Source organism: Alligator sinensis, unplaced genomic scaffold (genome assembly GCF_000455745.1).
Source record: "Alligator sinensis unplaced genomic scaffold, ASM45574v1 scaffold154_1, whole genome shotgun sequence".
NCBI classification, from domain to species: domain Eukaryota; kingdom Metazoa; phylum Chordata; order Crocodylia; family Alligatoridae; genus Alligator; species Alligator sinensis.
In genome coordinates, this window is record NW_005842072.1 from 481,040 (window position 1) to 507,289 (window position 26,250).

Below are 26,250 nucleotides of genomic sequence, written 5' to 3' on the forward strand. Positions count from 1 at the left end.
CAGCAAAGCAATTTGGTCTTCATGATCAAGAGTTTGAAAGCCTGGAAGGAATTAAGAAATAAACTGGCAATCAATATAAAATGAAAACAACAGTACAATATTACTTTAGGTTATACCATTCTTGACCATAAGAGGCCATTCATCTTTAAAATAAAGAGAGTCTGTGAAGAATCTACAATGGCTCTTGACTAAGTTAGCTTCCTGCTTGCTGTGGGTGAGTATTTCAGTAAAGCTCAGCATGTATTTAAATAACAGTAAAATCAAGAGGAGTTAGTTAAATGTGTATGTAAAGTGCTTTATTGATCTACAACCTTTATATAAAATGCTATATGCAAAAATTCAGATTTTTCTATAGATGTTCTATAGATTTTATTGATTTTAGAGCTGAGGCAGGATGAATACCAGGAGCAAAGTGGAAGCAGACAGAATTGTTCTATAGAAAAGTAAATATTTTGTATTTGATACTGTGCTTTAAAAAGCAGGCCATCATACCAAAAAAGTTGATGTGGCAAGTATCATTATCACAGGACTTGAATGTCCATGCCTCCTTTTCCACTTACCCTTCTCTTTGGGAAGATGAAGAGTTGATCAAGAGCACTGGTGCACAACCTTCTGGCCCCACAGCCTAGATGGGCGGCACAGGGCTGGTCTGTGGGCTAGATTCCATGCATGGGGTTGGTCCATGGGCCTGATCCAGTGCAGGTTTGGTCTGTGACAACCCTGGGTGCCAGCAAAACCATCCAGGCTTGATCTAGCTATGTGCCAGCCCCAGCTACCACACAAGACCATGTCATCTGGCCTGCAGGGCTCCCTATGGTTCTGGAAATTTGGCAGTAGGGGAGCAGCAATTAGTGCTACCACTGCTCTTCCACTGTAAAATTTCTAGACCCATATGCTAAATGATATGGCCTCACAAGCCCAGATCCAATCTAGAGTTTGGCAGACTCATCTTCCCAAAAGTATTTTACATGCAACTATTAAAGGAGATGTTCAAAGAAAGAACTGGTAATCAGATTTCACATCTCCACTTTATGGACATTAGGCCTTATAATTTAGCTAAAGGCTTCCCCCCATGTTTTGAATAGAGGGGGTTTCCTTTCTGAGTTTGAGCTCTGCATGACTGAAGCAAATTGCTGAACTACCGTAAACATCGGTGGGCGTAGGATGGGGTTGTTAGGCCAGAGTGTGGTTAAAAATTTTATATAACCTAGCTTATGCTGACTTCCCCTTCAAAACCAGTACAAAGGGCTTGAGAACAAGCTCACAAAGGAGCACATGTAAAGTTGATACAGTAAGTAAAAAAAAAAGTCAAAAGATACAGATTTTTAAACTTGCAAGTTTAAAAATGCTGTTCATTTCAAATAGCCAATAGCAGCTGTTGCTTTTTCTCGTTTTTGTCTAAAAGCCACTTTCTCTTTCTAACTCAGTATAAATTCATTGACATAATTCAGAAAAGATCTGATTTTTTCTGATATTTCCATCTGAGGAATGCCAAGTTCATTTTACACAACACTGAGGGCCTTGTTACACCTTATGCTGTGAGCAGCACACATGTTGATCCGTGTTAGTGCTAGCTTGGAGTTGGAAGCAGTCTGACCCTTAATCTAGAAACCGTCTCTGACTATCCCCCCACCTGCACAGCTGTGACTTGCCACTAGAGGGCTCGGGGCAGGGGCCGGACTAGGAGCTGTAGCTGTGAGTTGCCACCAGAGGGCTAGTGAGCCAGGACTGGTTTCTATCCCTGCTGTACATGCAGGAGTGTGAGAAATCCTAGGATGCTGGAGGACTTCAACTTGGGTGGCACATTTGTGGGGAATGGCCATCTCAATGGAACAGGTGCAAATCAGAGGGAATTAGAGGGAATCCTGCTCTAGAGTGGCAGATTTTGAGCCACATAACGAGTGCTTAAATCCACTTTAAGGTGTTAATGTGTGACAACTCAGAGGTTTAGAGCTCCAAGAGCCACCCAAAATTACCATGTAACAAGTCCCGATGACCAACAATTGCAAGTGCATCTATTAATTTCAGGTGCTCCCCCTTAAGAAGCTTTTTGTTTTATTTTTGTGCAGAAATCATACAGTTGTTTTCCCCCTTTTCCTTTTTTCAAACTTCCAGATTAAGATCCCTCTGAATCATTCTCCCTGACCCCTTCTCCCTTTCACACACACATGCAAGCGCGGACACAGACACAGACACACACACGTGCACACGTGCATAATCTTGTTTTGAATTGGGTAAAATTGAATTCAACTTGATTAGCATGTAACAAATTAAATTCCTAAATTAGTGCTATTAAAGAATTGGCCATGTTATCATCTTCCAGTACTGAATTGAGCCTTATCCCATGCTTTCACTTTCTTTTTTTCATCTATTTCTATGAACCTGCACACACTGTTTTAGTTTGCAAACAGGAATAAGATTAGAACCGTTAGAAACCAACTCCTAGCACAGGGGCAATGTCAAAAGACTGTTAGATAAATGAAGTTTGTGCACATTTGCATATACATATATTTGTGAGGGTGAGGCAGTATGATCTAGTGGACTAGACTAGAACCACAGACCAGTGAATCTTCTTGGCTGTAGGTCAACCCACTCTTCCCCTCTCTTCTTGATCCCAAGCCCCACTACACAGAAATGTTCAGGGAGCCCCATATAGCTTCCATGTCAGAAGATGGCTTCTGCATCAAAAAGTAGATCTGGGTGACTTTCACATGCATTCTGATCCCTGAAATTCTCCCCAGTTAGCAAAGCTGAACCTCACAGCCAAAGAGAAAGGGGCAAAATGTAATAAACCTGGCAGAACTGCAATAAGCTTTTGACTCTTGAGGCATCATTTTGCCTGATGTTTTAAGGCCTCTTCAACTTGAGTTAGAAAACTAAATTATTGTTTTCATTGTGTATCTGTGATATTTTCATCAAAGCAAGCTAAACACTAGTCTGATAGACACGTATTTTCCATGTACTTAAAGCTGCTGTTCTAAGCACACATACTTCAGTGAATGATATTGACCCAAAACCTTTCATAGAAAAGAAGAAGCAAATATTTTTTCTCACCTATTTTCTGGCTATAATAACAATTCTACCATACTACAACACCAAAAGGGAGCACAGGGAGTAAAGTAAAAATTGTCAGCTATTAGAGCCAATGCTAAGGGTGAATATGTTGTATTGTCAAGTTATTATAAAATAACATGTCTTCAAAGACACACAGAATTTAAAACAGTTTATCCTTCAGTAGATATAAAGGATGCAATGTCTCAGACTGGTAAAATTTGAATTCTTTAAAATATTTTCTTCCATTTACAAACATCTTTTTCTTTAGGCAGTGTTTGGAGGGGAGCGTATGTATTGGTGGCAAAAGTTGGGAAATGGAAGGTACTTTTACATGTAACTTGTATATAAACAACAATCTAGCCACAATTGCAATCAGTTAAAATTCTGCCATTAATTTCAACAAGAGCAAGATTTGGTCTATATACTTGACCTACCTGGTAACTTTTTGGTGAACTCCACAAGAACCTGAACATGACTGGTAGCCATTTCTGTTAAGATGAGAAAATTTTCTTCAGCACCAAATTCCTCGTGTAACTGTTAAAATCAAAACAAACAAGCAAACAAACACCCGGTTAATAACAACCCTCATTTTATATTTCTAACATGCTTTTCATAAGTCTATATGGATATTAACTAATTAAATGCCAAACATCTCTGCACTGTATTTAGTAATAAAGGTAAATAGGAATTTTGCACTGGATTGTGGCAGCTGCTTAATACTACAAAACAACACTGTGCAACTGTTAACTTAAGGATAAAGAATGAAAAAAGGAAGTGGCATTGGGAATTTAGAGAAGGAATAGTGATTTGACCAGAGCACTGGAATTAGCAGTATTATATGTATGAGAAATGCATGAAATGTTAGTTCATCACAAGTGCTCAAAACCTTGATTTTACTTGTACTGTGTGTAATAACGCATCAGCAACATAGCATTGGGACATCAATTCAGTATGGACTCAAAAAGACAGGAGTCAGCTAGTAAACTAAGGTCACCACCTGCAGCAGGATGTTTGTTGGAGGCCTCTTTTTCACTCAGTTCACTAAATTTAAATCTACATCCTTGTGAGGTGTGATGCAATTGTAGGAAAAAGTAATATTGCTTCAAGCCAACTATTACATTCATCCAACGTTACCTCTGGGGAAAAAAAAGACTTGCAACACTAGCTCTAGTAGTACAAAGTGACAATGTAACTGGTTTAACAAGATAGCTGGGGATGTCCATGGTTAAAAAGCAGTACCCAGATGATGAAGATTTTGCATGGCCAACTCTACACATACATGTTTGTAAATCCCCAGTTTAAAGTGGAATGTCATCGCAGGGAAAGGGATACAAGATCAGACTGCAGACAGATCAAAACTTTATTCTGAGCTTTTATTTCTTTATTTAGAAAAACTGGCCATTTGTTTCCGAAATGTGATTTTCTGTGGGACAAATTCTATTGAAATGGTCTAATTTTGTCAAAAAGCAAAAATGAAATGTTTTTGTTTTTAAAATGAAAGCCTTCTAATTAACATTCACCTTTCTCCCTTTCTCATGCTTCTTCCTATATTACCACTGAATAGAAGGACTCAATAAATGAAGACAAAATGAATAAAAATGAATAATGGGGAAAAATGCAGGTTTGAGTTCAAAATGCTGAAACATTTTCCTTTTTTTTTTTTTTTTTTTTCTTTGTGGAGTTTTTTTTTTTAAATTAAAAACCATAACATTTTGATATTTGAATTTTATCCATCCCTCCCCACTACACCTAATCCTGTACTTGCTCTAATATTTGCTGGGGAGTACCCTCTGGTTGGTACCATGAGTGTGATTAATCATGAAGACAACATAAAGTCACTCTTAATTCCCCCCAACCTGAGTAATATCTGAGAAGATCTCATCCAGACCAGAAGACCAAGTCTTTACAGATGTTTATTTTAATGTACGTTTATACAGCAGTCACTCCTGCAGTACAGCATAGACATCCCCAAGCTAACATTAAACTAGCTGGGTCCTAGCTTCTCAGGGTGGTTCTTCAGCCCACACTTGAGTTCTGTGCTTCCTTGGCCAGACTGCTTCCAGTACCTATGCTAGCTACCTAGTGTAGAGATGCTCAACGTTTGCTTCTTTGTAACAATAGTGACATCTTCCATAAAATAATGACATTGAGTAACAATGTATTCAAAAAATTGAGATTCTACTAGTCAATGGATATTTTAGTTAAGAAGTATTCAACATAGTGACATCTTTCAATTTCTCTTTGGAAACCTGAGGGCTTGCCTTCCCTGTAATGGTGAGCTAGAGCTAGTACACTTGAATTACTAGTTCAAACAAGAGTTTTCTTACTCAAAACAGCACCCCAGCCAGAGGTTCTGAGTACGAGGGGGCCCAAGGGCCCTGACCTCCCTCGGAAAGAGGGCTGTCACCTGGAATATGTAAAACTTTCCACGTGTCTGTTTTCTTAGCCCCCTTGCCCCGGCAAAAATAAAAGTTGGTGCCTATGAACTCAGCTACAAAGGATGACTTGATTAGCTGTAGAGAGGGATCTGATTATAGCTGATTGCTAACATCAAATCAAGCTGCTGTATCCCTAATGTGTTGTTAGCTGCAGTGTTAGTAACACTTGAGCTTCAATTTACCCCTCCCCTTTGAAGAAGCAGCATCTAGCCTGAGCACAATGCACTATTTATCCTGAGCTAGAGATTTGTGTATATGGGCAAGTCAGGGTTGGGGCAAAACTTGAACATAGCTCAAACTACCACTTCAGTTAAAATGAGCTCTGATTGGCAATTACTCCAACATATGGATCAGCAGTGTAACTACCCTAGGGTCCAAACACCCTGACTGGCAGAGGTGGTGGCAGCAGAGGCTAGGCTGGTAGTTGTGGTGGCTGCCATTCATACCCCGCTACCTCCCTCAGTGCACTCCAGTTGCTTACTGCTCATTATGCTACAGAAATGAGACCTTTAATTTCAGTGAACAAAGAAGCTATCATAGTAATGATTAAGGGGGCAATTACTGGTTCTTTTGCAACCATGCAGTTAGTCCAATATCATTCCCCCCCAATAACCAATTCTCTTATGCACATTTAGACTGTAAGCTCTCTTTTAGGTGGTAAGCTCTTTAAAGATAGGAATATCATTTACTAGCAATCCATGCAAGTTTAGCACCATCAGGGTCAAATTTCACAGACGGCCGTAAGTGCTTCTTCAACTGAAATGTTAAATAATGGATCTAATCCTATAAAATCTTCAGTCTCTCCAATCAAACCAAATGATAATTTTCACAAGATTAATCCATTTGTGTACTTACAAGTTTTTTTGATACCTCCTGTGGAAATTGTTGTTTACTATATGAATCCATGATGTAATGAAGAAGGTTCTGCTGTTCTGTGGTAAGTTCTACTTTCTCCTATACTGGCAGAAAAAAAGAGAAAAAAAGGAAAAAACCCATAAAGTTCAGTGACTAGAAATTGTCTAGTATCACCTACTTCGTCCAGGTTGTTTATATCTTAAATAGATATCTTTTTTAATGTTAACAATAGGAAAAGTCTTCCTAATCCTTTAGAGAAGCATTTTTGGGAGGTGATATCTTTTATTGGACCAACTATATAGTTGGGAGTAATAAAAGCTGTTACCAAAAAAAAACCTTGCTTCTTGCATATTTCCTGGACCATCACAACAGCAACAATATTCTCATCCTTTGGAGGCAACAGATCTCTAAAAAGAATCCATAGTGGAACGCTATAGAATATTTTTGTTAGCACGATTTAGGGGCAGCTGTATGCAGAAACGTAGTGAAGTCAACAGTGAGGGGTGTGCCCTCCCCAAATCTCAGTGTCCCCCACATCCTCATCTATTCTGTATATGCTGCATATTTTCAAGTAAAACTATTATTTGAATTAAAATTAAATATTGATTCCTTTTATCCTAAATATCTCAATTAACATGAATCTAACTGGATAAAGCTCAAAAGGAAACATAAAGAGATGTTTCTAAAAATAACCTGTAACTCTTCTACAACAATCAGTGTCATGATTTAAAGATTTGCTATCTCAGTTTCTTTCCTAAACTAGAAGAACATCTTTCAAAAATCAGAAATCTTGATTCCTTTTTCTAGCCCTATAGTTATAAGGTATCAGTACTTTAATCAGTCAGTGATGTAGGATTAAATATTCTGGGCTTTGTGAAGATATATATTTTTGAGGAAGGCAACTGGAATATTTTATGGGGGGGGAAATGGAAGGAAACTTTTTCTTTCACTTTATTTTTTTTTAATGGCAGCAGTTTGCAGTACTCAGTTTGAAATGTTAACAGTAGTCCTGAGAGAGATGGATTCATGCATTCCAAATGAGGTTGTGAAGTGTGCACCACAATTTATGGAAACTTAATTTGATACACATGCATGTCCCATTCTGAGATTAAATCGGTAGATGCATGTGATGGAAACATCCATGGGATAAACTGCAGAATCATGCATGAAATCTCCTTTAACATGTATTCTATTATTTATCATGTAGCTCTGCAGTTTATCCTATAGAGATTTGCACTGCATACATGTAATCTCTTCATGGAATGTGTAAGCTTAGACGTATTTAATTAAGGTCAAAGAATACCCTTAGAATCTATATGGAACATTGTCATGTTAAGTGTTATTAAGAAAAACTTCTCAATTGCCTGATGTCATTAAATACTGTTATCTTATTATTTATAAGAAATAATGCAAATGTGGAGATAATGTGTTATCAAAGAACTCTAAAAATTATCGTATAATATATTGTTTAGCTCAAATATCCCAACTACTATACAGAGTATTACATGAATGTTATTACCCTATATGGTTTAGTTGTTGATGTCACTTGCTTCAGGTCAGGTCCTTCATTCTCTTCAGCAGCTGTCTGATCAGGGTGGTGTTTTACATTTTTTCTTAGACGTTTTGATTTGCATTGTATTTCTGTTAACAAACCTGGAGATTGAAAATAAAATATTGATAGGCATGCGTCTTCTTTATGTGGATCTTGTACAGAAATTAAAGAATTCTCTCACTTAACAAACACAAATAGCAACAATTAGCCAAAACAGCTCTCTGAGAAGAACCAGCAAGTGCAGCCCAAGGGCTAAGCAGGTAAAGATGAATCTAGAAACAGAACCATCATAATAAAACTTCACTTTAGAGTTTCTTTCAAGGACCTTGCTTTGCTCTCCACCTTTGAAAATGCAGAGCAAGAAAAAAGACTCATTCAGGGAATATATGATGGAAGAGGAAGATACCATGAAAACACTCAATTCAGTTCTGAATGTGTTTAATTTCCTGTTTAAGCACTATAGAAAATAACCTACCTGCATCATTGAGAAAAGAGGAAATTTACATGATTAAAATAAGACCTACAAATAGTAACTTAAAATAGGGAAATATGAGTGATGGGGATGGTGCAGAATCTAATTGGCACCAAAGTACGTAATTTATATTGCTGCATTTTTCTAAACAATATGTGTAGAAGCATGCTTACTATGGAAACGTAGGGCCAGTGCTTCAATGGCTGTACAGTCAATCGAGCTGTACTGAATTTCATCAGATGAAGAAAATTTACCTGTAGTTTGCTCTGTTCTGCACACCCAAGGCCAGATTCTGTCATCCTTACTCCTCCTGGATAATATCTGGAACTGATATCTTGACTCCATAGAAGTCAACAACAGAATTTTCCTACTAACTTCATGGTAACCAAAATCTCACTTTATCTCACAGTTAGTTTCTCTGCAATAAACAGCATATGCTGTTCAATGAGAACAAGAGTAGCAGAATCTGACCTTTAATTTGACACAACCCGTGCTAGAAAGTGCAATTTATGAGAACAAAAAGATGTGTTTAAAACTGTAAACCATAGAATTTGGACATGTCTATGGTTTCTGTGTTAAAGGGCATGGAAATGTTTAATGAGCAGTGTCATAAATATTTATGAGAGTCTACCTCCCACTTTTGCCATAGCAAAACTCCTTGATGCATGTCATAACAATCCTACAGTATGAGTAAATGAAGCAAAGTTCAAGGTAAGCTTTTATTTCAAAGGGACTTATTCACCTAAAGACTGTCTCACTAATGGAACATTTACATCTTACCACCCTATTTGGCCCAGATCTGAAAAAACAAGTTGTGTATGGTACACTCTGCCTTTGCAACCTGTTAAAAGGTGGCTTGCAAAATATCCTCATTGCAGCACTTTAGAACACACTTATGTTTAAATTATAAGTAACATGAGATATCCAGTAACAAAGAAAATGTTTCCATTGCAGAAAGAGATTCAAATAGCAGCAACTGTTGTTGGCCTTTGTTTCACATACGCCAATTTGAGAAAATGATCAGCTAGTTTAAAAGTTTCATGTGCCCTTGGTCAGTATTATTTACACTGACCTATTTTTTTTCTGTGATCAGCTGTTTTTCTGCTATTATGAGTTGCTCAGACTATCCCGTACTCCTGAATTCTTGGAACAATAGACGTGGGTTCAGCGTCGCGGGGTTCTATTCTCTTGTGACACTTACTGACTCATTGAGTGCTATCATCATTTTGGTAGCATTTGTTTGTATATTTCTGTATTGAACAGGAATATGTCATATCTCAGGATCTTTGTAGTCTGTTCAATTTACAGAATGAAAGATTAATTATATTATACTTGCATGCATTCCAAATATTGATGGAGCTTATTGTTTCTCACAAAGCCAACAGTTAATATAGCATCTCACAATCAGATTGAAGGATAGAAGTATATTAAAAACTCAGAGTAGATTAATTTCCTGTATGAGCCTAAATTGGTTTGACACTACCTTATGCTAAAATGATTGGAGCCATCAATAAGTTGAATAGACTATAGTCCTATTCACTGTAGGAAGTATATGCAGATGTATGTAATATATTTCCAGGAGCTTTTAAATATGTTACAATTATAAATGCTATAGTTGAAGTTCTATCAGGAATTCAATTTTGATGCCCCATTTTGGGGGATAATGTGGCATCACACCTGTTTAAAATAGACTGGCCTCAAGCTTGGTAATACAAAAGCTGTCATCTTAATTCCCTTTCCATTTATAATCTGTATAACCAAGTACTCTGAAGTTGATTCTACCTATGGCTTTATCTCAAATGCATAAAAAATGGATAGCACCATTGGAAGTGCTAACTAGACTATAAAAAGTGCCTGGTCATTGCTAACCCTGTCCTGATTAAAGGGTGAGGGCTGGGGACAAACCTTTGGCAGCTCCACACCAATTTCCAGCCAACAGTAGCCCTTCTCTTTTAGGGTAACTGCTATTGATTGACTGCCAATCTACCTCATAGCCAGGAGTAGGAAGCAGGTCACTAAACAGTGGCATTGGGGAAAAACAGGTCTTTACTCTGCCCTAACATTGCAGATTTCTGTTCCTATGAATTCTTCCCCTTCTCCATCTGATGCCTCTCTCAAACTCCCCCCTTTTTTGGCTGCCACTGAATTGACATTCCCTCACTCTCAAGCAGATTCTTCAACTCTTGCTTTCCCTTGTGGTAGCTGCCAGCAATAAAAGTTTTTCTTACCATCATATCATCTCTCACTTCATGCTTTGGTATCCTCTACCATTGCCTAAATCTCATCATTCATGGATGAGTCATACCTTTTTCAGCAAGATTTCTTAACCATGGATTACAGGGCCCTTCCTGCTGTAGTCTCTGCCTTCAGATTTGCCAGACAATGTCTTTGATAATTTTACCAACTTTTGCATGTGTGTAGCCATTTCATCTTATTAGGTACAGCCCAGTTTGACAAAAGTAATATGCGAGACATTTCCATGGTGCTCAAATTGCTTGATGCAAATACCTGTATACATACATTCAGCCAACATCCCCATTTGTTTGCATTTTTGCAGCCGACATTCCTGGCATTTTCTTCTCATGTACATGTCCATCTCACAGTTGCCTCCATTTTTACACTTGTATACAGCATTTTTAGTGATGCTTCTTCTAAAGAACCCTGTGCAAATAATAGTGATGTGTAAGAGAATACTGCAGACTGGAGAAATGATTAGGTTGATAAGAAGCTACATAACTAATTGATCCTCTGAATACAAGAAATTCTGCAGCAACCCACTGACACCTGGACATGCTCATGGCTGTATTGTTAGAAGGATGCTTGAACCAAAGTGGTTCAGGGGATAACCAAAGTGGTCCAGGGGATAATTTTAGCACTGGATATTATATGTGTGTCTGTTTACTAGGCATCAGCCTGAACTAAAACCCCAGGTCAGTGGTGGCCTTAGGGTTGTTGGGGCTCTGGGCAAAAGAGTCATTTGGGGCCCCTTAGAGGCTTAATTTTGATGACTTATAAGCAAGTCGAATATTTTCAATTTCACTTTGCCCTATCCATGAAACTGCAATGAAAGTATCTTAAAACAATATTGATAACACAGATATTCAGTGTAATTAATTTTTATTTTAATAATAAAGCGTGGGGCCCCGTGCAGTTGCCTGGTTTGCCCTCCCCTAAAACTGCTACTGCCCATGTCCAAGTATCTGCAAACCTCAAGAATGATTGGCTTCAGGTTGGATCTGAAAACTATGGTCCCAATAGCAGGGCAAATGATATTAAAAACCAATGGATGAATATGAGCTGCAGATAGGATGATGCATGTGAATGAAAGCATCAAAACCAATTGAACTGCAGTTACCTTAGTTATTAAACTTCAGGGTATCTCCAAATATGGGCTACCTGCCTATCCTTAAGTTAAACAAAGTGACTAAATTATATATTTTAAACTTTGTGTAAAATAAGAGGACTCCTACTACATTTGCAACACAGTCCAGCCTCCTTCATTAAGCATCGCCCATTTGGTAAAGGGGGATCTCCATATTTAAGCACTTGCCTAACTTAAAGTATCAAGTTTCATTGGACTCACTCAGGAGTAACAGAGTACAATGGTAACTGCAGACAGAAATTGGCTCAAAGGAAAGGAGGCATCCACAGGTCCCTTTGTCATTTGGGACCCTTACTCATTCACTTAGGGCTTGTGTAGATGAAAGGGGGGCCCTAGATTGAAGCAGTGGGTCAATTTAGGGCTGATTAAACCCCTGTGTCATGCACACACCCCGCTGACTTACCTACCTCTCTGGCAGGAAGGGGAGGCCAAGCTGACAGTGGGTGGAGCGGTCCCTGGGCTGCGGGGGGAGAGGGGGCTGGTGCTTCCCTCCATGGCAGCAGCGGCCCCCCCACCAGGCAGCACCCACCCACAGGCACCTGGCTTCCTGCAGAGCTGTGGAGCTGTACAGAACCCAGTGCTTTGCTCCACTGTAGGGGCAGCAAACTAAAACTCCTCAGAGGAGTTTTAGTTTGCTGCACCCCAAATAATTTAAGGTACATTACGTCACCAAATTTCCTACTGCAGCTGGAATTAATGAGCAATACTGCATTATGCTGCCAAGGCATGCAAACACCAACACAGTTAAAGCAGTGCAAAAGCATTTAGCCTGCTTTAAAGCGTCCTGCACACATGCCTCTCATTTTGTCTACACATGGCCTAAGGTATTGCAGACAAGACAGTGTGCAGTCCTGTTATAAAATTCTACGCAACAATACAATGCAGAGAGAGTGTTGTAAGTTTCCGGTTGTGCAGACAACCTTCATTTTAATATTCTCTGAATTTTGCAAACCCAATATTCTTTTAGTGTTATTTTTTCTATTCTAGAGATGATTTAACAGCATCCAAAATGAGTTCTGAGGCACTGGAAATTGCAAGTCTTCTTTCAATGTGATGGCCATTTTTTTTTTAATAGATCCCTGAGGATTCTGATTTATCATAGAAGATAACTAAGTTCCAGCCTAATAATATTATACTTGGGACATGATGAAGGGTGTCTTGCATTCAAAAGCTTACCTAACTTTATCCCAATTACCTAGTTGGTTCAATAAAAGATATCACCCTAAGAAATTCTTGCCTCTCACATAATAGTGTACTTGTCATTTCCTTCACTAAAAATGGGATTGAAAAAGCCAGTTTCCCGCACTCCATTTTGGGAAAGTTCTGCTGTAGATCTTAGCTTCTCTTCTTAGTGTTTTCTCTACAAACCACTTCACTAGCAAACTATCTATCTCCATACCTACTTCTGAATTTGGGATAAGTTTATTTCAATTGCAAATCTCATGGTTGAGATGCATCTTTAATTTAGACCCCCCGCCCCCAAAAATATTACAAAGTAATATAATTCCACTATTTAGTCATAGCAAACTGGGCAATTTTCAGAGTCCACTCTAAGACATGTTTAAAATCTCTCCCTTGCAGTATGTTTTTAGTGGCTCTCTCTTTCCATTCAAATGCACTTGACGGACACTAGCCTCTTTTGAAATGCAGATTATCTGGAACGTTCAGTCAGACACAAACATTATTTTTGTTTGTCATTCACAGAGAATCTAACAAATTTCCATTTACTGATCAGTGAAGGGAGAGAAAGGTCTAGGTTTAAGCCAGAGGTTTTCAGTACCAACAAAATGGTAACTGCATCTGGTTTAGATCATATTTGAATTTTTATTTTAAATATCTAATTAAAAACCTGTCATTTATAGAAAAATGCACTTAGTCACAATGAAAAAAAGCTGTATGCAGATATGTTTGTGACCACTGTAAGTCAGCTTGCTGTTATGAAGATAATTTTATTAGCTTGTTATATAAAGAAAAGATGTAAACACTTTCATAAATGCATCTTACTAAAAACGGGTAGTGATGCAAAATCCTTGAGATTTATAAACAAACAATACACATGTCTCAAATCATTTTATACTAATAAAGCAATTCTAAAGATCACAATCATTTTGCCCTGGGAAGCATCATTTTCAACATTACTGTCATTCCATTTTTATTATGAAATGATGCCCTCAGCGGTCTTTCCTTAGATAGGTTTCTCTCTAGTTAATGTTGAAGTTAGTTCTTCAGTATAAACCACATTTTCACACCTATTTCCAAATAACTCCAGATTTAAGTTAAATCTCCACAAATAAACGCACGTAATTTTATACAAAGGGAAACATTTTCAGAAAATGCTGAAGTAAATTAAACAATGCATTTTATAGAATTGTGCAATAAAGGTTAAAAAATGAAGTGGTATTAACTTCTTGGCATTGCATAACTTTTGTGCGATCTTCCCAAATCTAAGAATCTAGTTTAAGCTTGAAACTATATATTTTTCTCATTTGGTTGCAATGATGATTAGGTCTAGTTATGGGCAGAGATGGTCAACTTTTACAAATGTTTATTTTTTAAAAGATATTTTGCATTGACATTTTGAATGTTAAGGGAAAAGTCTGGAAAAAACCTACATAATTTTTGATAAATGTTTTGTCATCCAAAATTAAGGTGTGTTTGGATTTTTCTAAAATTGTTTAAAAACTGGAATTTAAAAAAATCGAGCAACATTTGAATTTTTTACAAGTTTTTTTAACCAGAATTCATCATAGTTTTTAATTCAAGGTTACATTCCACAAGATGCAGAATGCATACTGCTAACTGCCATGTGCTGTTAACTTTCAGTGAAGTCAAGGAAATTTCAGGGAGCTCAACAGTTTACTAACAGATCTAACCTTGTGTGTTAATATGTATAAGAGAAAATCCATGTGTTTCCTGTAAGTACCTATCAATGTCTACATAAGCCACAATAGAGACAGTGGCAGAAAGAAGCAAAGGTGTCCTGGGTCAGGGAACTGGGCATGGCAGGAAGGCAAGACCCATAGTGTAGGTTCTTGGAGCATTTTATCTGTTAACTGTTAAATGCAAAATATACAAACAGACCTTGGAAAGGAACTGGAACCCAGGATGCTCCAGTCCCATGTCATTCTAACTACTAGGCTAGAAATGCTTACTTTTCTCTCTAGCCCAGAGTTTCCCAAACTGGGGCACGGCCCCTGAAAGGGGGCAGGGAGGCACAACTAAAGGCAAAGACCATGTGCATGTGAACTATGAAGATGCTGCAACATGGAAAAGTGTCAAAAAATTGGTGGCTGAAATAGAGGGGATCCAAGAGTGGCAAACTTTACTGTGGTGGGACATAAAACCAAAAAGTATGGGACTGCTGTTCTAGCCCAATGAATTTTTAAGTATTCCATGTAAAGTAGAAGAGTTTCAATGAGATGGGTTGGGAGTGCCCCTTCCTTAGCATAGTTTACAGCCTGGTGGTTGATGGCACTCTACTAAGTGGTGTTCATTTAAAACTTCTCAGATGCAGGGAGGAAGTTGAACCTAGTTATCTTCCATCCTGTGTGAATGCCCTAACAGCTGACCTATTGGATAAAAGGGAGCTTCTGCTGGTGCCTTCTTCTGCAGCTGACCTTTTAGAGAAGGCAGATTCTGTCCTATTTTTTGTTAAATCCAAGTATTAGAATAATCCATGTTGAAAGAAAAATGAATTAAATTTTCTGTACCCTACAAAGCAACTAGATTGATTTTTATTATCTTCAGACTATGGCATAATGGCTATCATGTCAAATGGTGAATATATCCCATGAAAGTGATTCCACATTAACCCTCTCAGCCATGTGCAGAAGCCAAGATTTAGAGAACTGTAATGTCAAAAACTGAGGCACATATGACTCCAGGTAAGCAGTTCCAAGGGTTATGAGGATTGCAGTTTTGGACTTCAGTACCTAATACAACTCCACGCCCCTCCTCCCCCCACTTCTGGTTCTAAGCCCTTTTGTGGCTCAATACCTAAGAATCACATGATAAGAATAATTTGGAGTCTTTGGTCATCAGATTTAGACTGCCTGTTGAGTATGGGTAGTAAGAAACAATGAACTGAATTCAGCCCTCCTGTAACTCTATCAACTCCCCTATTTCTTACTAAACCTAAAGGTTTCCTAGTGAACACATGAAGTATGCCTGCCTTGAATGGATGGAATACTGACAGTTCAAAGAATGCTACCAAATCCCAACCTGTAACACATACTCACTGTTGTGAATTGCTAGAAAGAGAGAGAGAAGGTTAACACTCGATCACTTTCACAGAATATAGTCACAGTTCGACAACCATCATCTCAGGGATAGTTTGAGGATAATAAAAAACAGTACAAACACGTTGTACAGTACTTAGTCCACTTATCTTCAACTCTGGGTGCATCTACACATTGCCGAATGGTGACATTGCTATGGTGCCGTGCTTTAGTACTTCCAAACGGAAGTACTAAAGCATGGCACAGTAACTGCCCATACTGCCCCATGCATGTGGCACAAGGTTAGATTTGGCCGTAGTGATGCGCTAAAATGGGGAAGCGCACCACTACGCAACATAACTGCCAATCATGTATAAACCCATGTAATTGCTACATCGCCGTGGCGTGCCATGCAGTGATGTAGCTCGTCATTACATCATCATAGGGCGACATGTAGACACGCCCAGTTATTCTACGTCTTTAATGAATCTAAGGTTTATTTATAGAAACATCCTATAGTTTCCTCTGGTATATTCACAAGAGGTGTACTAAGTTTCAGTCAGAACCCAAAACATATCCAAAGCTACTCCACAAAGGGTTTTATAATCCTTAATTGCACTAGGTATATCGAAAGTGACTATGAATGCAATAGACTTAGAGAATATTACAATGTTCCAGGTATTATAGCAACACTTGTAAGCTGTCTGTTTCTATGAGAATCATTAAAACATCACTGTTGAATGAGAAATATTTTATAATGGCAGAATTGGGGATTAAATATATATATATATTTTTTTTTTTAAAAGACTGTAGTATAAGTACATGGAGTACTGTGTCTAAAAAGTTTGTTTTCCATTTAATATTGTATGTAATTTTTTAAAGGGGTTAAGTAGAAACATTCATTTCTTGCAACAAGAGAATATTCATATTTATCCATATGGGGGCAGCACTATAGAATCAAAACTATAGATGTATGCTGTAGCATGCAGCTCCAGAATATAATTCTTTGAGAGACACTAAAAATATTTTTTTTCTAAAAAACTTAAGAGAAACTGGAAAGGCTACTGACCTTACAAGCAAATCAGTCTGATATCTGTTTTCAGTCTTGGAATATAATTGGACTGGCCTATATTCATATATCACAAATGTACTTAATCAGCTCTGTCATGCATGGTGGTATTTCATGACATTTATTTAAACAGGAGATCCATAAGGATAGTGATACCTTGCTTTTATAAATAACTTTTCATTCTGAAGGAACCTGAAAGCCCTAAAAACCACACCGGCAGCATCACTGAAATGTAGCCAACTCTAGGGTAAAGGGCACCAGGCAGGGAGAATGCTAAAACCACTAAGGATATGCCTTCACTAACATTTAAGATTAATCTTGAGGTTTCCTTCAACAAGCTAGAGCCATCAGAGCCACCCTTCCACATCAGTATCAGTCCTTGTAGTAGACAGCAAAGTCATCCTTGGCATATTTCTGATTTAATAAATTAGTCTGTGGACAGCTTCTCTTTACTTCCAGGCTTTTCTTTATATATGGACAGTAGAGAAAAGAAGTGGGGCGCAGAAGGACAGAAATGAGGAATGTGGAATTGTGGGATTTTTGTTCGTGGACTTCTTGGCCTTACGGCTTCCTTATCGGGGTAAATTCCAAACTCACTCCAGAAAATGGCAAATGAGCAGACAAGCAGGAGTGGAATAGATTTCATACCTGGGAGTTCAGGATTGCTCCCAAGGTTGGGCTGAGCTGCCAGGGGTTATTAATCCAAGAGGTTTACTGATGGTTGGCAGGAACAGATATAAGCCTGACCCTAGCTATCAGTGTAGACATACCCTAGACCAGTGGTTCTGAACCGGGGGGTACATGTACCCCTGGGGCGTACGTGAAGCCTCATCAGGGGTATGGGAGATATATTTCATACATTATCTAACACAGGTTGAAGGGCCTAAAAAAAGTCTTGACAATTTGAAACTGCCGTAAAATGCGCATGTGCATGGGATTACATGTAGTTTGACATAAGAATTAATTTCCCATTGAAAGTGGATATGTGAAGTCTCACTCTGAGACCAAGGGGTACGTCGACTAAAGAAGGTTCAGAACCACTGACCTAGACTTTCCTTTTCAGCTCAAGCAAAATCACTTTCCTTAGCATATATTTAATCTCATCTAAGGTTTATTTATAGAAACATAGTACATTAACTTGAAATAATTCACCTTTTACTGTCTTTGATCAAGGGAACATTTCTTATATGTGGATCTGTACCTGCCTCAACTGGTATGACTTAGGTCCAAATGGATGTGGGTTTGTCCCATGGAGTTTTCATAGTCTGCAGTTACAAGTACTCTAAAAATTGCTTGATAATAATCATTTGGTAGTGACCGCAATTACCAGCAGAGCACCTTACAAGGAAGCAGTAAATTTATCATCACCTGGCCTCTTTAAATCAAAATTGGGCTGGGTGAGATTTTTGAGAAAGAGAAAATAAAACTTCCAAATTATTCCATTCCTCTCCCCCCTCAAATCTTACTCTATAATGGAGTGATTTACATTTTGTCCTACCTTTGCATCCCTCACAAGTAAGAGCATTATAGTGGTAGCCAGAAGCTTTGTCACCACAGACAACACAGAGCTCTTCTCCTTTCACTCTTCCTGTGGAGGTACCAAGTCTAGACTTCTTGGCTGCAGGTATCTCTACAAGCTCTGTCTCTCTTGTGAAAAAGATCTCAGAGGGCATTCTCCTGAGTTCATACATTCCAGGGGAATACCATTCTTCAGGCTGTTGGGGATAGAAGCCTAGGTTGGAGTAATAAGGTGGCGATGAAATCTGAGGTTGAACTGGAGGGAATGACATAGTGCTGTACTGTGTGTAAGATGACATATCTGCCTCTTGCACTGGAGAACTCATTGGCTCTGTCAGAACACCTAGATAAAAATGCAGGAATAGTCTCAATTATTAGTATTAAACCATAGACACTGGAAAAGCTTCCTTTTCTACAAATAGCAATCTCATGGACTGTGAAAGTGTTGTTTCCCAATCCTAGCCCAATCAGAGTGTCAACAGGTTAAGTCCTACATAGATACATAGGAAATACATACTAAATTAGCATTCTCAGTAACTTTGCTATATTCAGTGAAAGATTTTTTTACAGCTGCTTACTTGGTCCTGAAAAGTTATAATTTATATCAAGTGCACAAAACTTTAAATCTATATTAAACCCAATGACGTAGCAAAGATATACAAGGTGAAGCACAAAAACCTATTACAGCACAAGGAAAAAACATGGGAGGAAAGGCAAGAGTAGAGTTTAGTAAGAACTGGAAAGCCAACCAAGTGAAATGAGCATTCAGGAAAAATCTTACATGGGAGAAGGAGGCCACAAGATGTATAGAATCAGTATGAATATTGTAGAACAGGGATATCCAACTTCTTCGTTGATAGGGTCCATAGTTCCCTCAGCCTCATACTGCATTGGCCACATGCTCCTCAGGACACATGCTACACAATAGGCCATGCTGTTACATGCATCAGGTGCTCCCCACTGCACTGTGGCAGCACCCCTGCACCCCATACACTGTGCCATTATGGTCCTGTCCTCACTCTCTGCACCATGCTGGCATTACCAGGGGTCCCCAGGTCCTCCTGAGCCTCCTATTTGTGGGCTTCCTTGGCCTTGTAGACCATACCACTACACTCAAGCGTGGGACAAGAAGCAAAAGCTGTAGGAGGGAGGGGGAGCCCAAGGACTCGGCAGCAACAGCTGCCACAGTGAGGAAAGTGCTGCCTAGACTGGGAGCCTGGAGACTGCAGGTTAATCCCTTGGGGGCCACATGTGGCCTGTAGGCCACCAGATGGACATAACTTTTCTAGGTATATGGCTGGGAGATGGTGGGATTAGAGATGGTGTAAATTAAGGATTAGATTTTGCAGTCCATTGGTGAAATGTCCATTGAGGAGGATTGCAAATAAGGACTGCAGTATTCATCTTTAAAACAACAGCTGTGTGTGGCATTATTTAACTATGAGAGCTTACACAAGTGCAGGCAGCCTGTTGGGGAGGCACTAACTCATGGTACCTTGTGTAAAGCGCCACAAGTTCATAGATGTTAGGGTCAGAAGGGACCTTAGCAGATCATCAAGTCCAACCCCCTGCCTAGGCAGGAAAGAGTGCTGGGGTCAGATGAACCCAGCCAGATGCCTATCCAGCCTTTTTTTAAAGGCCCCCAAGGGAGGGGAGAGCACCACCTCCCTTGGAGCCCATTCCAAATTTTGGCTACCCTTACTGTGAAGTTTTTCCTGATATCTAGCCTAAATCTGCTCTTTGTCAGTTTGTGACCATTGTTTCTTGTTACCCCAAGAGGTGCCCTGGTGAACAGAGCATCTCCAATCCCTTGCTGCATCCCTCTAATGAATTTGTAAGCGGCCACAAGATCACCTCTCAGTCTTCTCTTTTGGAGGCTGAAGAGGTCCAGGTCCCTCAGCATCTCATCATAGGGCTTGTCCAGTAAGCCCCTAACCATACAAGTGGCCCTGCTCTGGACCCTCTATCAACATCCTTCTTGAAGTGTGGCACCCAAAACTGGACACAGTACTCCAACTGCGGTCTGACCAATGCTGCATAGAGGGGGAAGATCACCTTCTTGGTTCTATTTGTCATGCATCTGCTGATTCATGATAAAGTGTGCTTAGCTTTGCTGATGATTTCATCACGCTGATGACTCATGTTCATCTTGGAGTCCATTATGACTCTGAGATCCTTTTCCGCTTCGAGTTAGAGTACCATTGAACCCAATAAGTGTTTGTCTGTGGTGGGGGCTTGAAGCCTGCCTGCACCAACCCTGGCCAGCAGGTGGGGGTGCTCCAGCAGCCTCCCAGGAGGCTGCCAGACTGCCCCTTTCACCAACCCTGCCCCCTCCACCCCCTTCCAGCTAACAACTATCAGCAGCAGCTGTGGGGGAAGGGGGAAGGACAGAACCCCACCTGCTACACAGGCCCAGCCCTGCGACCCATGCTGAGATCCTGGGGGGGAGCCGAGCCAAGCCCCACAAGGTCAGGGGGCTGTGTTTCCCCACCACCCCTTGATAGTGGCAGAGGCTGCCATGCTCAGAGCTGGCGGGGTGGGGGCCGAGTCCCCCCACCTCACAGGCCCAGCCTGGCTCCCTGCAAAACCCCAGCAGGGGTAGCCAACCTGGGCCCATGGGGCAACAGAGCTCTGTTTCCCTCCCCTCTTCACCCCAGCTCTGGACATGGCAGGACATGGCAGCCAAGAAAGATCTAGATACATACAGACAGAAATAGGTCTATAAAGGTAAATGAGAACAATGGTTTTATTACTAATAGTTATATATCTATTACAGTAGTGCCTGGGAGCCTCAGATGTGATCAGAACACAAGTGTGCTGAACACTGTGCTAATAAAACAAGCTCCAGTCTCTGACCCAAGAACTTCTATCCAAATAGTCAAGGAAGTTGAAAGAAAGTAAATTTACAAATATGATGCTCCACAGACATGTAAGGTAAAGTCCCTTCCCTGTCTCTATTTTTCTGCCCTTTGTCTTCCTAATTTCCAGCTATTTCCTTTTTCACAGACAGCCTCTTTTCTACCTTGAATTACTACTACTATAGAGCCTCCCTTACCTTTGGCTTTCTTCCCCAACACTTCCCCCCTGCCCCCTTCCCTGCTCTACCTTTTGTTTTCTTAATTTCTACCTATTTACATTCTCACTGACATCCTATCACACTTTTAGCTTCTTTCATTCCTTGGAGTCTCAGAACATCAGAGACTCCCTAAGCCTGAAGAAGGGTGATTGCACCCAAAAGCTTGCTAAGACCTTTTTTCCAACTACTCAGTTGGTCTAATAAAAGATATCACATCTACACAAAGAACATGGAAAGTATGGAATTTAACTGACCCTAATCTAGTGCCTCAGCCCTCAGATGCTTATTGGTATCTGTCATCAACCATAAAGGAAAAACATTTAAGATTTGGAGTTTGCAAGGATTTAATTTTTGTCAGCAAGAAAGATCTAGTGTGAAATAAAGGCCTTGGTAATTCATAGATTCATAGATTGTAGAGTTGGAAGGGACCACAAAGGATCATTGTGTCTGACCCCCTGCCCCTGGCAGGAAAGAGGACCGAGGTCAGATGACCCCAGCCAGGTGACTGTCAAGCCTCCACTTGAAGACTTCCAAGTTAGGTGATAGCACTACCTCTCTTGGAAGCCCATGCCAGATTCTGGCCACCCTTACTGTAAAAAATTTCTTCCCAATGTCTAACCTAAATCTAGTCTCCACTAGTTTGTACCCATTATTCCTAGTTCCTTCTAGGGGCAGTCTGGTAAACAGCGCATCTCCAGTTCCCTGTTGTCTTCCCTTGATAAACTTGTAGGCGGCTACAAGGTCTCTCCTCAGACATCTCTCGTGAAGGCTGAAGAGATCCAGATCTCTCAACCTCCCCTTGTATGGTCTTTCCCAGAGGCCACTAATAATGCGAGTGGCCCTCCTCTGAACCCTCTCCAGATTCTCCGTGTCCCTCTTGAAGTGCAGCACCCAAAGCTGGACACAGTACTCCAACTGCGGCCTGACTAATGCCGCATAGAGGGGGACCATCATCTCCCTGGATCTGCTGGTCATGCATCAGCTAATACATGACAAGGTGCAATTGGCTTTATTGATGGCCTCGTTACACTGCCGGCTCATGTTCATCTTGGAGTCAACTATGACTCCAAGATCCCTCTCAGTTGCTGAGGAGGTCCCCCCCCCAGCCTATAGGTGTGCTGGGGATTCCTCCTTCCTAGGTGGAGTACCTTACATTTATCTTTGTTGAATTGCATCCCATTTTGTTCCGCCCATTGATCCAAACTGTCCAGCTCGGCCTGTATCTGCTCCCTGCCCACCGATGTGTTAACTTTGTCCCATAACTTGGTATCATCTGCGAACTTGGAGAGGGTGCTCTCCACACCCTCATCCAAATCGCTGATGAAGATATTAAATAACACCGGTCCAAGGACCGAACCCTGTGGGACCCCACTGCCCACCTCCTTCCAGGTTGAAAATGACCCGTCCACCACCACGCTCTGGGTGCGGTCCCTAAGCCAGTTGGCCATGCACCTGACTGTGTAGGCATCCACTCCACAGCCCGTTAGATTCCCTATGAGAATAGGATGAGAAACTGTGTCAAAGGCCTTCCTAAAATCCAGGTGGATTACATCAGCCTCAGCTTCTGTGTCAAGGCAGTGTGTGACCTGGTCATAAAAGGCTATAAGGTTTGTCAGGCGGGATCTACTTGTGACGAACCCATGCTGGTTTCCTTTCAGCATCATTTCCCCTGCTTTGTAGCCTGTATAGCCTTATCGCTAGTGAGTAGGTGTCCCACCTGTGTCAATTATATGTTAAATTTGTTATAACTGTTACTTGTTTAGAATGTTCAGCATTCTTCATGTAGTGTCTGTTTTGAGCAAAATCTATTAATCATAGGAACCTAGCCTGTCATTTGGCTGAATATGTTATATAAAGAGGAGTAGGAAGATCCCATAATTAAAAAAAAAACAACACATGTCAGCATTCATAAGAATTTCCATAAAGCTTTGTTCCACTTTTCCGATCTGCACAGGGTTTGAAAAGAGCAGCAAAAGACAGTAGCATCCTTTCCAAAAATAAAACCAAATACATTTGAGATTTTTCAGTGGGGACAGCTGGGACCACTTAGTTAGACTCATGTAGATAAATATGCATTGTAGATACTCACAAAAATAGTAACCTGATATGTACACTTCTTTCCAAAAGAAATGTAATACACACAGACCTTACTGTATTTGGCTAATCCTGAATAAATTCACACATCTCACTTCTTTGGCTTAGCCATCCCACAATAACATCATATTTAAAAAAATCAAAATAAACTAAAACTGATTTTTGACAGGGAAATAAAGAGATTGCAGGGGAAGGCGGGCAGAAGTAGGGAGAGAAGAAAAGTCATGCCTACACTTTAATAACTGGAGAGGCACTCAGACAACAGGGCAATGACGGGCTGACTTTGATTTTCAAACACACTTACAGTAAACCTAGCCGAGATAAGAAATTTGATGCATTTGACCTGAGGTATTATATTAAACCATTTTAGTTAAATTGGTGCAAAATCCTGTACTTAGTTTATTTTAGTTTAAGGGCTCCAGAATTGGTATATGTTAAAAAGAAATCAGATTGCTAAATTGGTCTGTACTGCCTTAAAAAAAATCAGATTAAAAATGATTTATAGCAAACTGGTGGGCCTTCTCATATAAAAAAGTAGAGCTGGGAATTTTCCATTGATTTTTTTCCCCCAGAAAATGTCATTTTGTCAAAACCAAAGCTGTTCTTAAAATGTGATGTTTCATCAAATCTCCCAACTGAATTTTTTTTAAATTCTACAAAACTTCAGTTTCTTTTTAGCATTTTTAAATGAAATATGTAGTTTTCAATTTGAAATGATTTTTTTTTTTACTAAAAGAACAATTAAAAAGTTGGGGGGTTTTACAAAAAAAGCTTAAAGGCTGAAATCAAATGAAATGTTTTGAAATTACTGGAATTAAACATTTATATTGATCCCATAAAATTGGTTCAATTCCCGTCACTCAGTATATTGAAGGAGGCACTCAGCATACATCAGTGTCCTTAATCACATCGTAAAAGCAACTTGTGGTCAATAGGTTACACACTGCAAAGCTTTCTGAGCCTCAAAAATTATTTTCTTATAAGAAAAGAAAACTGGTCTCATCTTGCCATCTAAAATGCACATAAGGCTTTATCGATACATCAATGTATAATCCAGATTCTGATCTCATACCACAAAAAAGCAGATTATTCCACAGAGTTCAAGAGAGTTAAAAGAGAATAAAACAGTGAAAGTGGGATCCATAAGCAGGTCTGTTATATTCCAGAAATGTTTTATGTTCCTATGTTCTTGGTATTTTATTGCATTTTTATATAATAATTTCCAAGATAGGATCATTGGAATGTAAACTAATATAATATCACTTACAGCTGCACACTTGGGGTTATGTTTTGCAAAAACAATCTAGACAAATTTCACAAAATGTCTCCAACTTTACCAGCGTTACTGGAGGTAATTTTTACCTGCTGCATCTGGCCCTCATTTTATGAATATTTCTTCACAATATAATTTGCAGGTGAGATTTGCTGAAAGATTTTCCTCTTCCCTCCCCAAACTGTGGCTGTGAATATTTTGGGTGGGGTTATTAAAAAACAAACAAACAAACAGAAAAACACTTGGTAGCATCCCTTAAATTCCTTCAGGTTTTTCTCATTATTTGAAAACTTTGCTTAGGTTCCTTCTGCTCCACCAGGTCATTTGCTGTCTCTAACTCTAATTCCAGTAAAATCAAAATAAACTTCACCATCAGAAGTAGGCCATCATAGAATATTTTTTGATAATCAAATCCTTTATTTTCAGTATTATATTTAAAATATATCTGGGTATCGAATGATGCATTTGCAGCTGCATTATAACAGAAATCAAAGGGATATTACATTTTAGTGCAAACAATATGGTTTTGTCAATATAAAACCAAGAATAAAACAGATCAAGCAAATGAAAGCTAAAGGCCCTGAGCCTACTGCTAATAAAGATAACAATACAGAATATCCATGTGAGAAAATGGCTTTTAAGCTAAAAAGAACAAAGAGTAAATTGATCTAGGAAACACAGGATAGGTAATTGTTTCGACTGTTAAAGAAACTGCTCTCAAGCATGTAAATGCCTGGCTCTAGCACCAAACTGGTTCATAGAGTTAAACAAACCATACCTGTTGTCTGATAGACCAAACATGAGCTTGAACAACAACCTACCTTTAGCAGTCTTCAGTCTGGCCATTTCCGTGACAAATCCTGAAAAACTCACACTAAACAAGTGAGTTTCTCTTCCTTTTTGTCTAGTCAGTACATATGAACTGAACTACCCCAGACCTGTTGCATTAACATCCTGTGGCTTTCCTTATAACTAGAATTTCCTTTAAGACTAGCGAAGGAGTGACTCAGGCCAGAGGTTATATAGTTTACTGATTAACTTAATTACAGTGAAGCCTGTTTGTAAGTGTTTGAGACAATAGCAATGCATAATCACAACAGAAATATACCTGTACCTTACAAAAATGTGGTAACTTTCTCTGAGAGGATTGCATTCAAGTGGGGCTTTTTCCCATAGCCCCTCCCTGATAAGTCTGCAATTCATTTTCATTAATATTTATTAGAAATAAATTAGATCATTAGAAGAAAGAT

The 26,250-nt window shown here is 39.5% G+C and overlaps 1 protein-coding gene across 1 annotated transcript in view; it reads right to left on the reverse strand.

Annotated features, from left to right (window-relative positions):
* The window catches only part of NR1H4 (nuclear receptor subfamily 1 group H member 4), a 48,294-nt gene extending 22,317 nt beyond the window's left edge, over window positions 1-25,977 (reverse strand). Inside the window, exons 1-7 of the mRNA XM_014519964.2 lie at window positions 25,822-25,977; window positions 18,538-18,900; window positions 10,880-11,032; window positions 7,867-8,000; window positions 6,348-6,446; window positions 3,489-3,588; window positions 1-41 (exon numbers count right to left, since the gene is read on the reverse strand). The exon at window positions 1-41 is cut by the window's left edge and continues 130 nt beyond it. Coding sequence (XP_014375450.1) covers window positions 1-41; window positions 3,489-3,588; window positions 6,348-6,446; window positions 7,867-8,000; window positions 10,880-11,032; window positions 18,538-18,900; window positions 25,822-25,846 — 915 coding nt within the window. The 5' untranslated portion in view covers window positions 25,847-25,977. The remainder of the gene's footprint in view (window positions 42-3,488; window positions 3,589-6,347; window positions 6,447-7,866; window positions 8,001-10,879; window positions 11,033-18,537; window positions 18,901-25,821) is intronic.
* Between the last annotated feature and the right edge of the window lie 273 nt (window positions 25,978-26,250).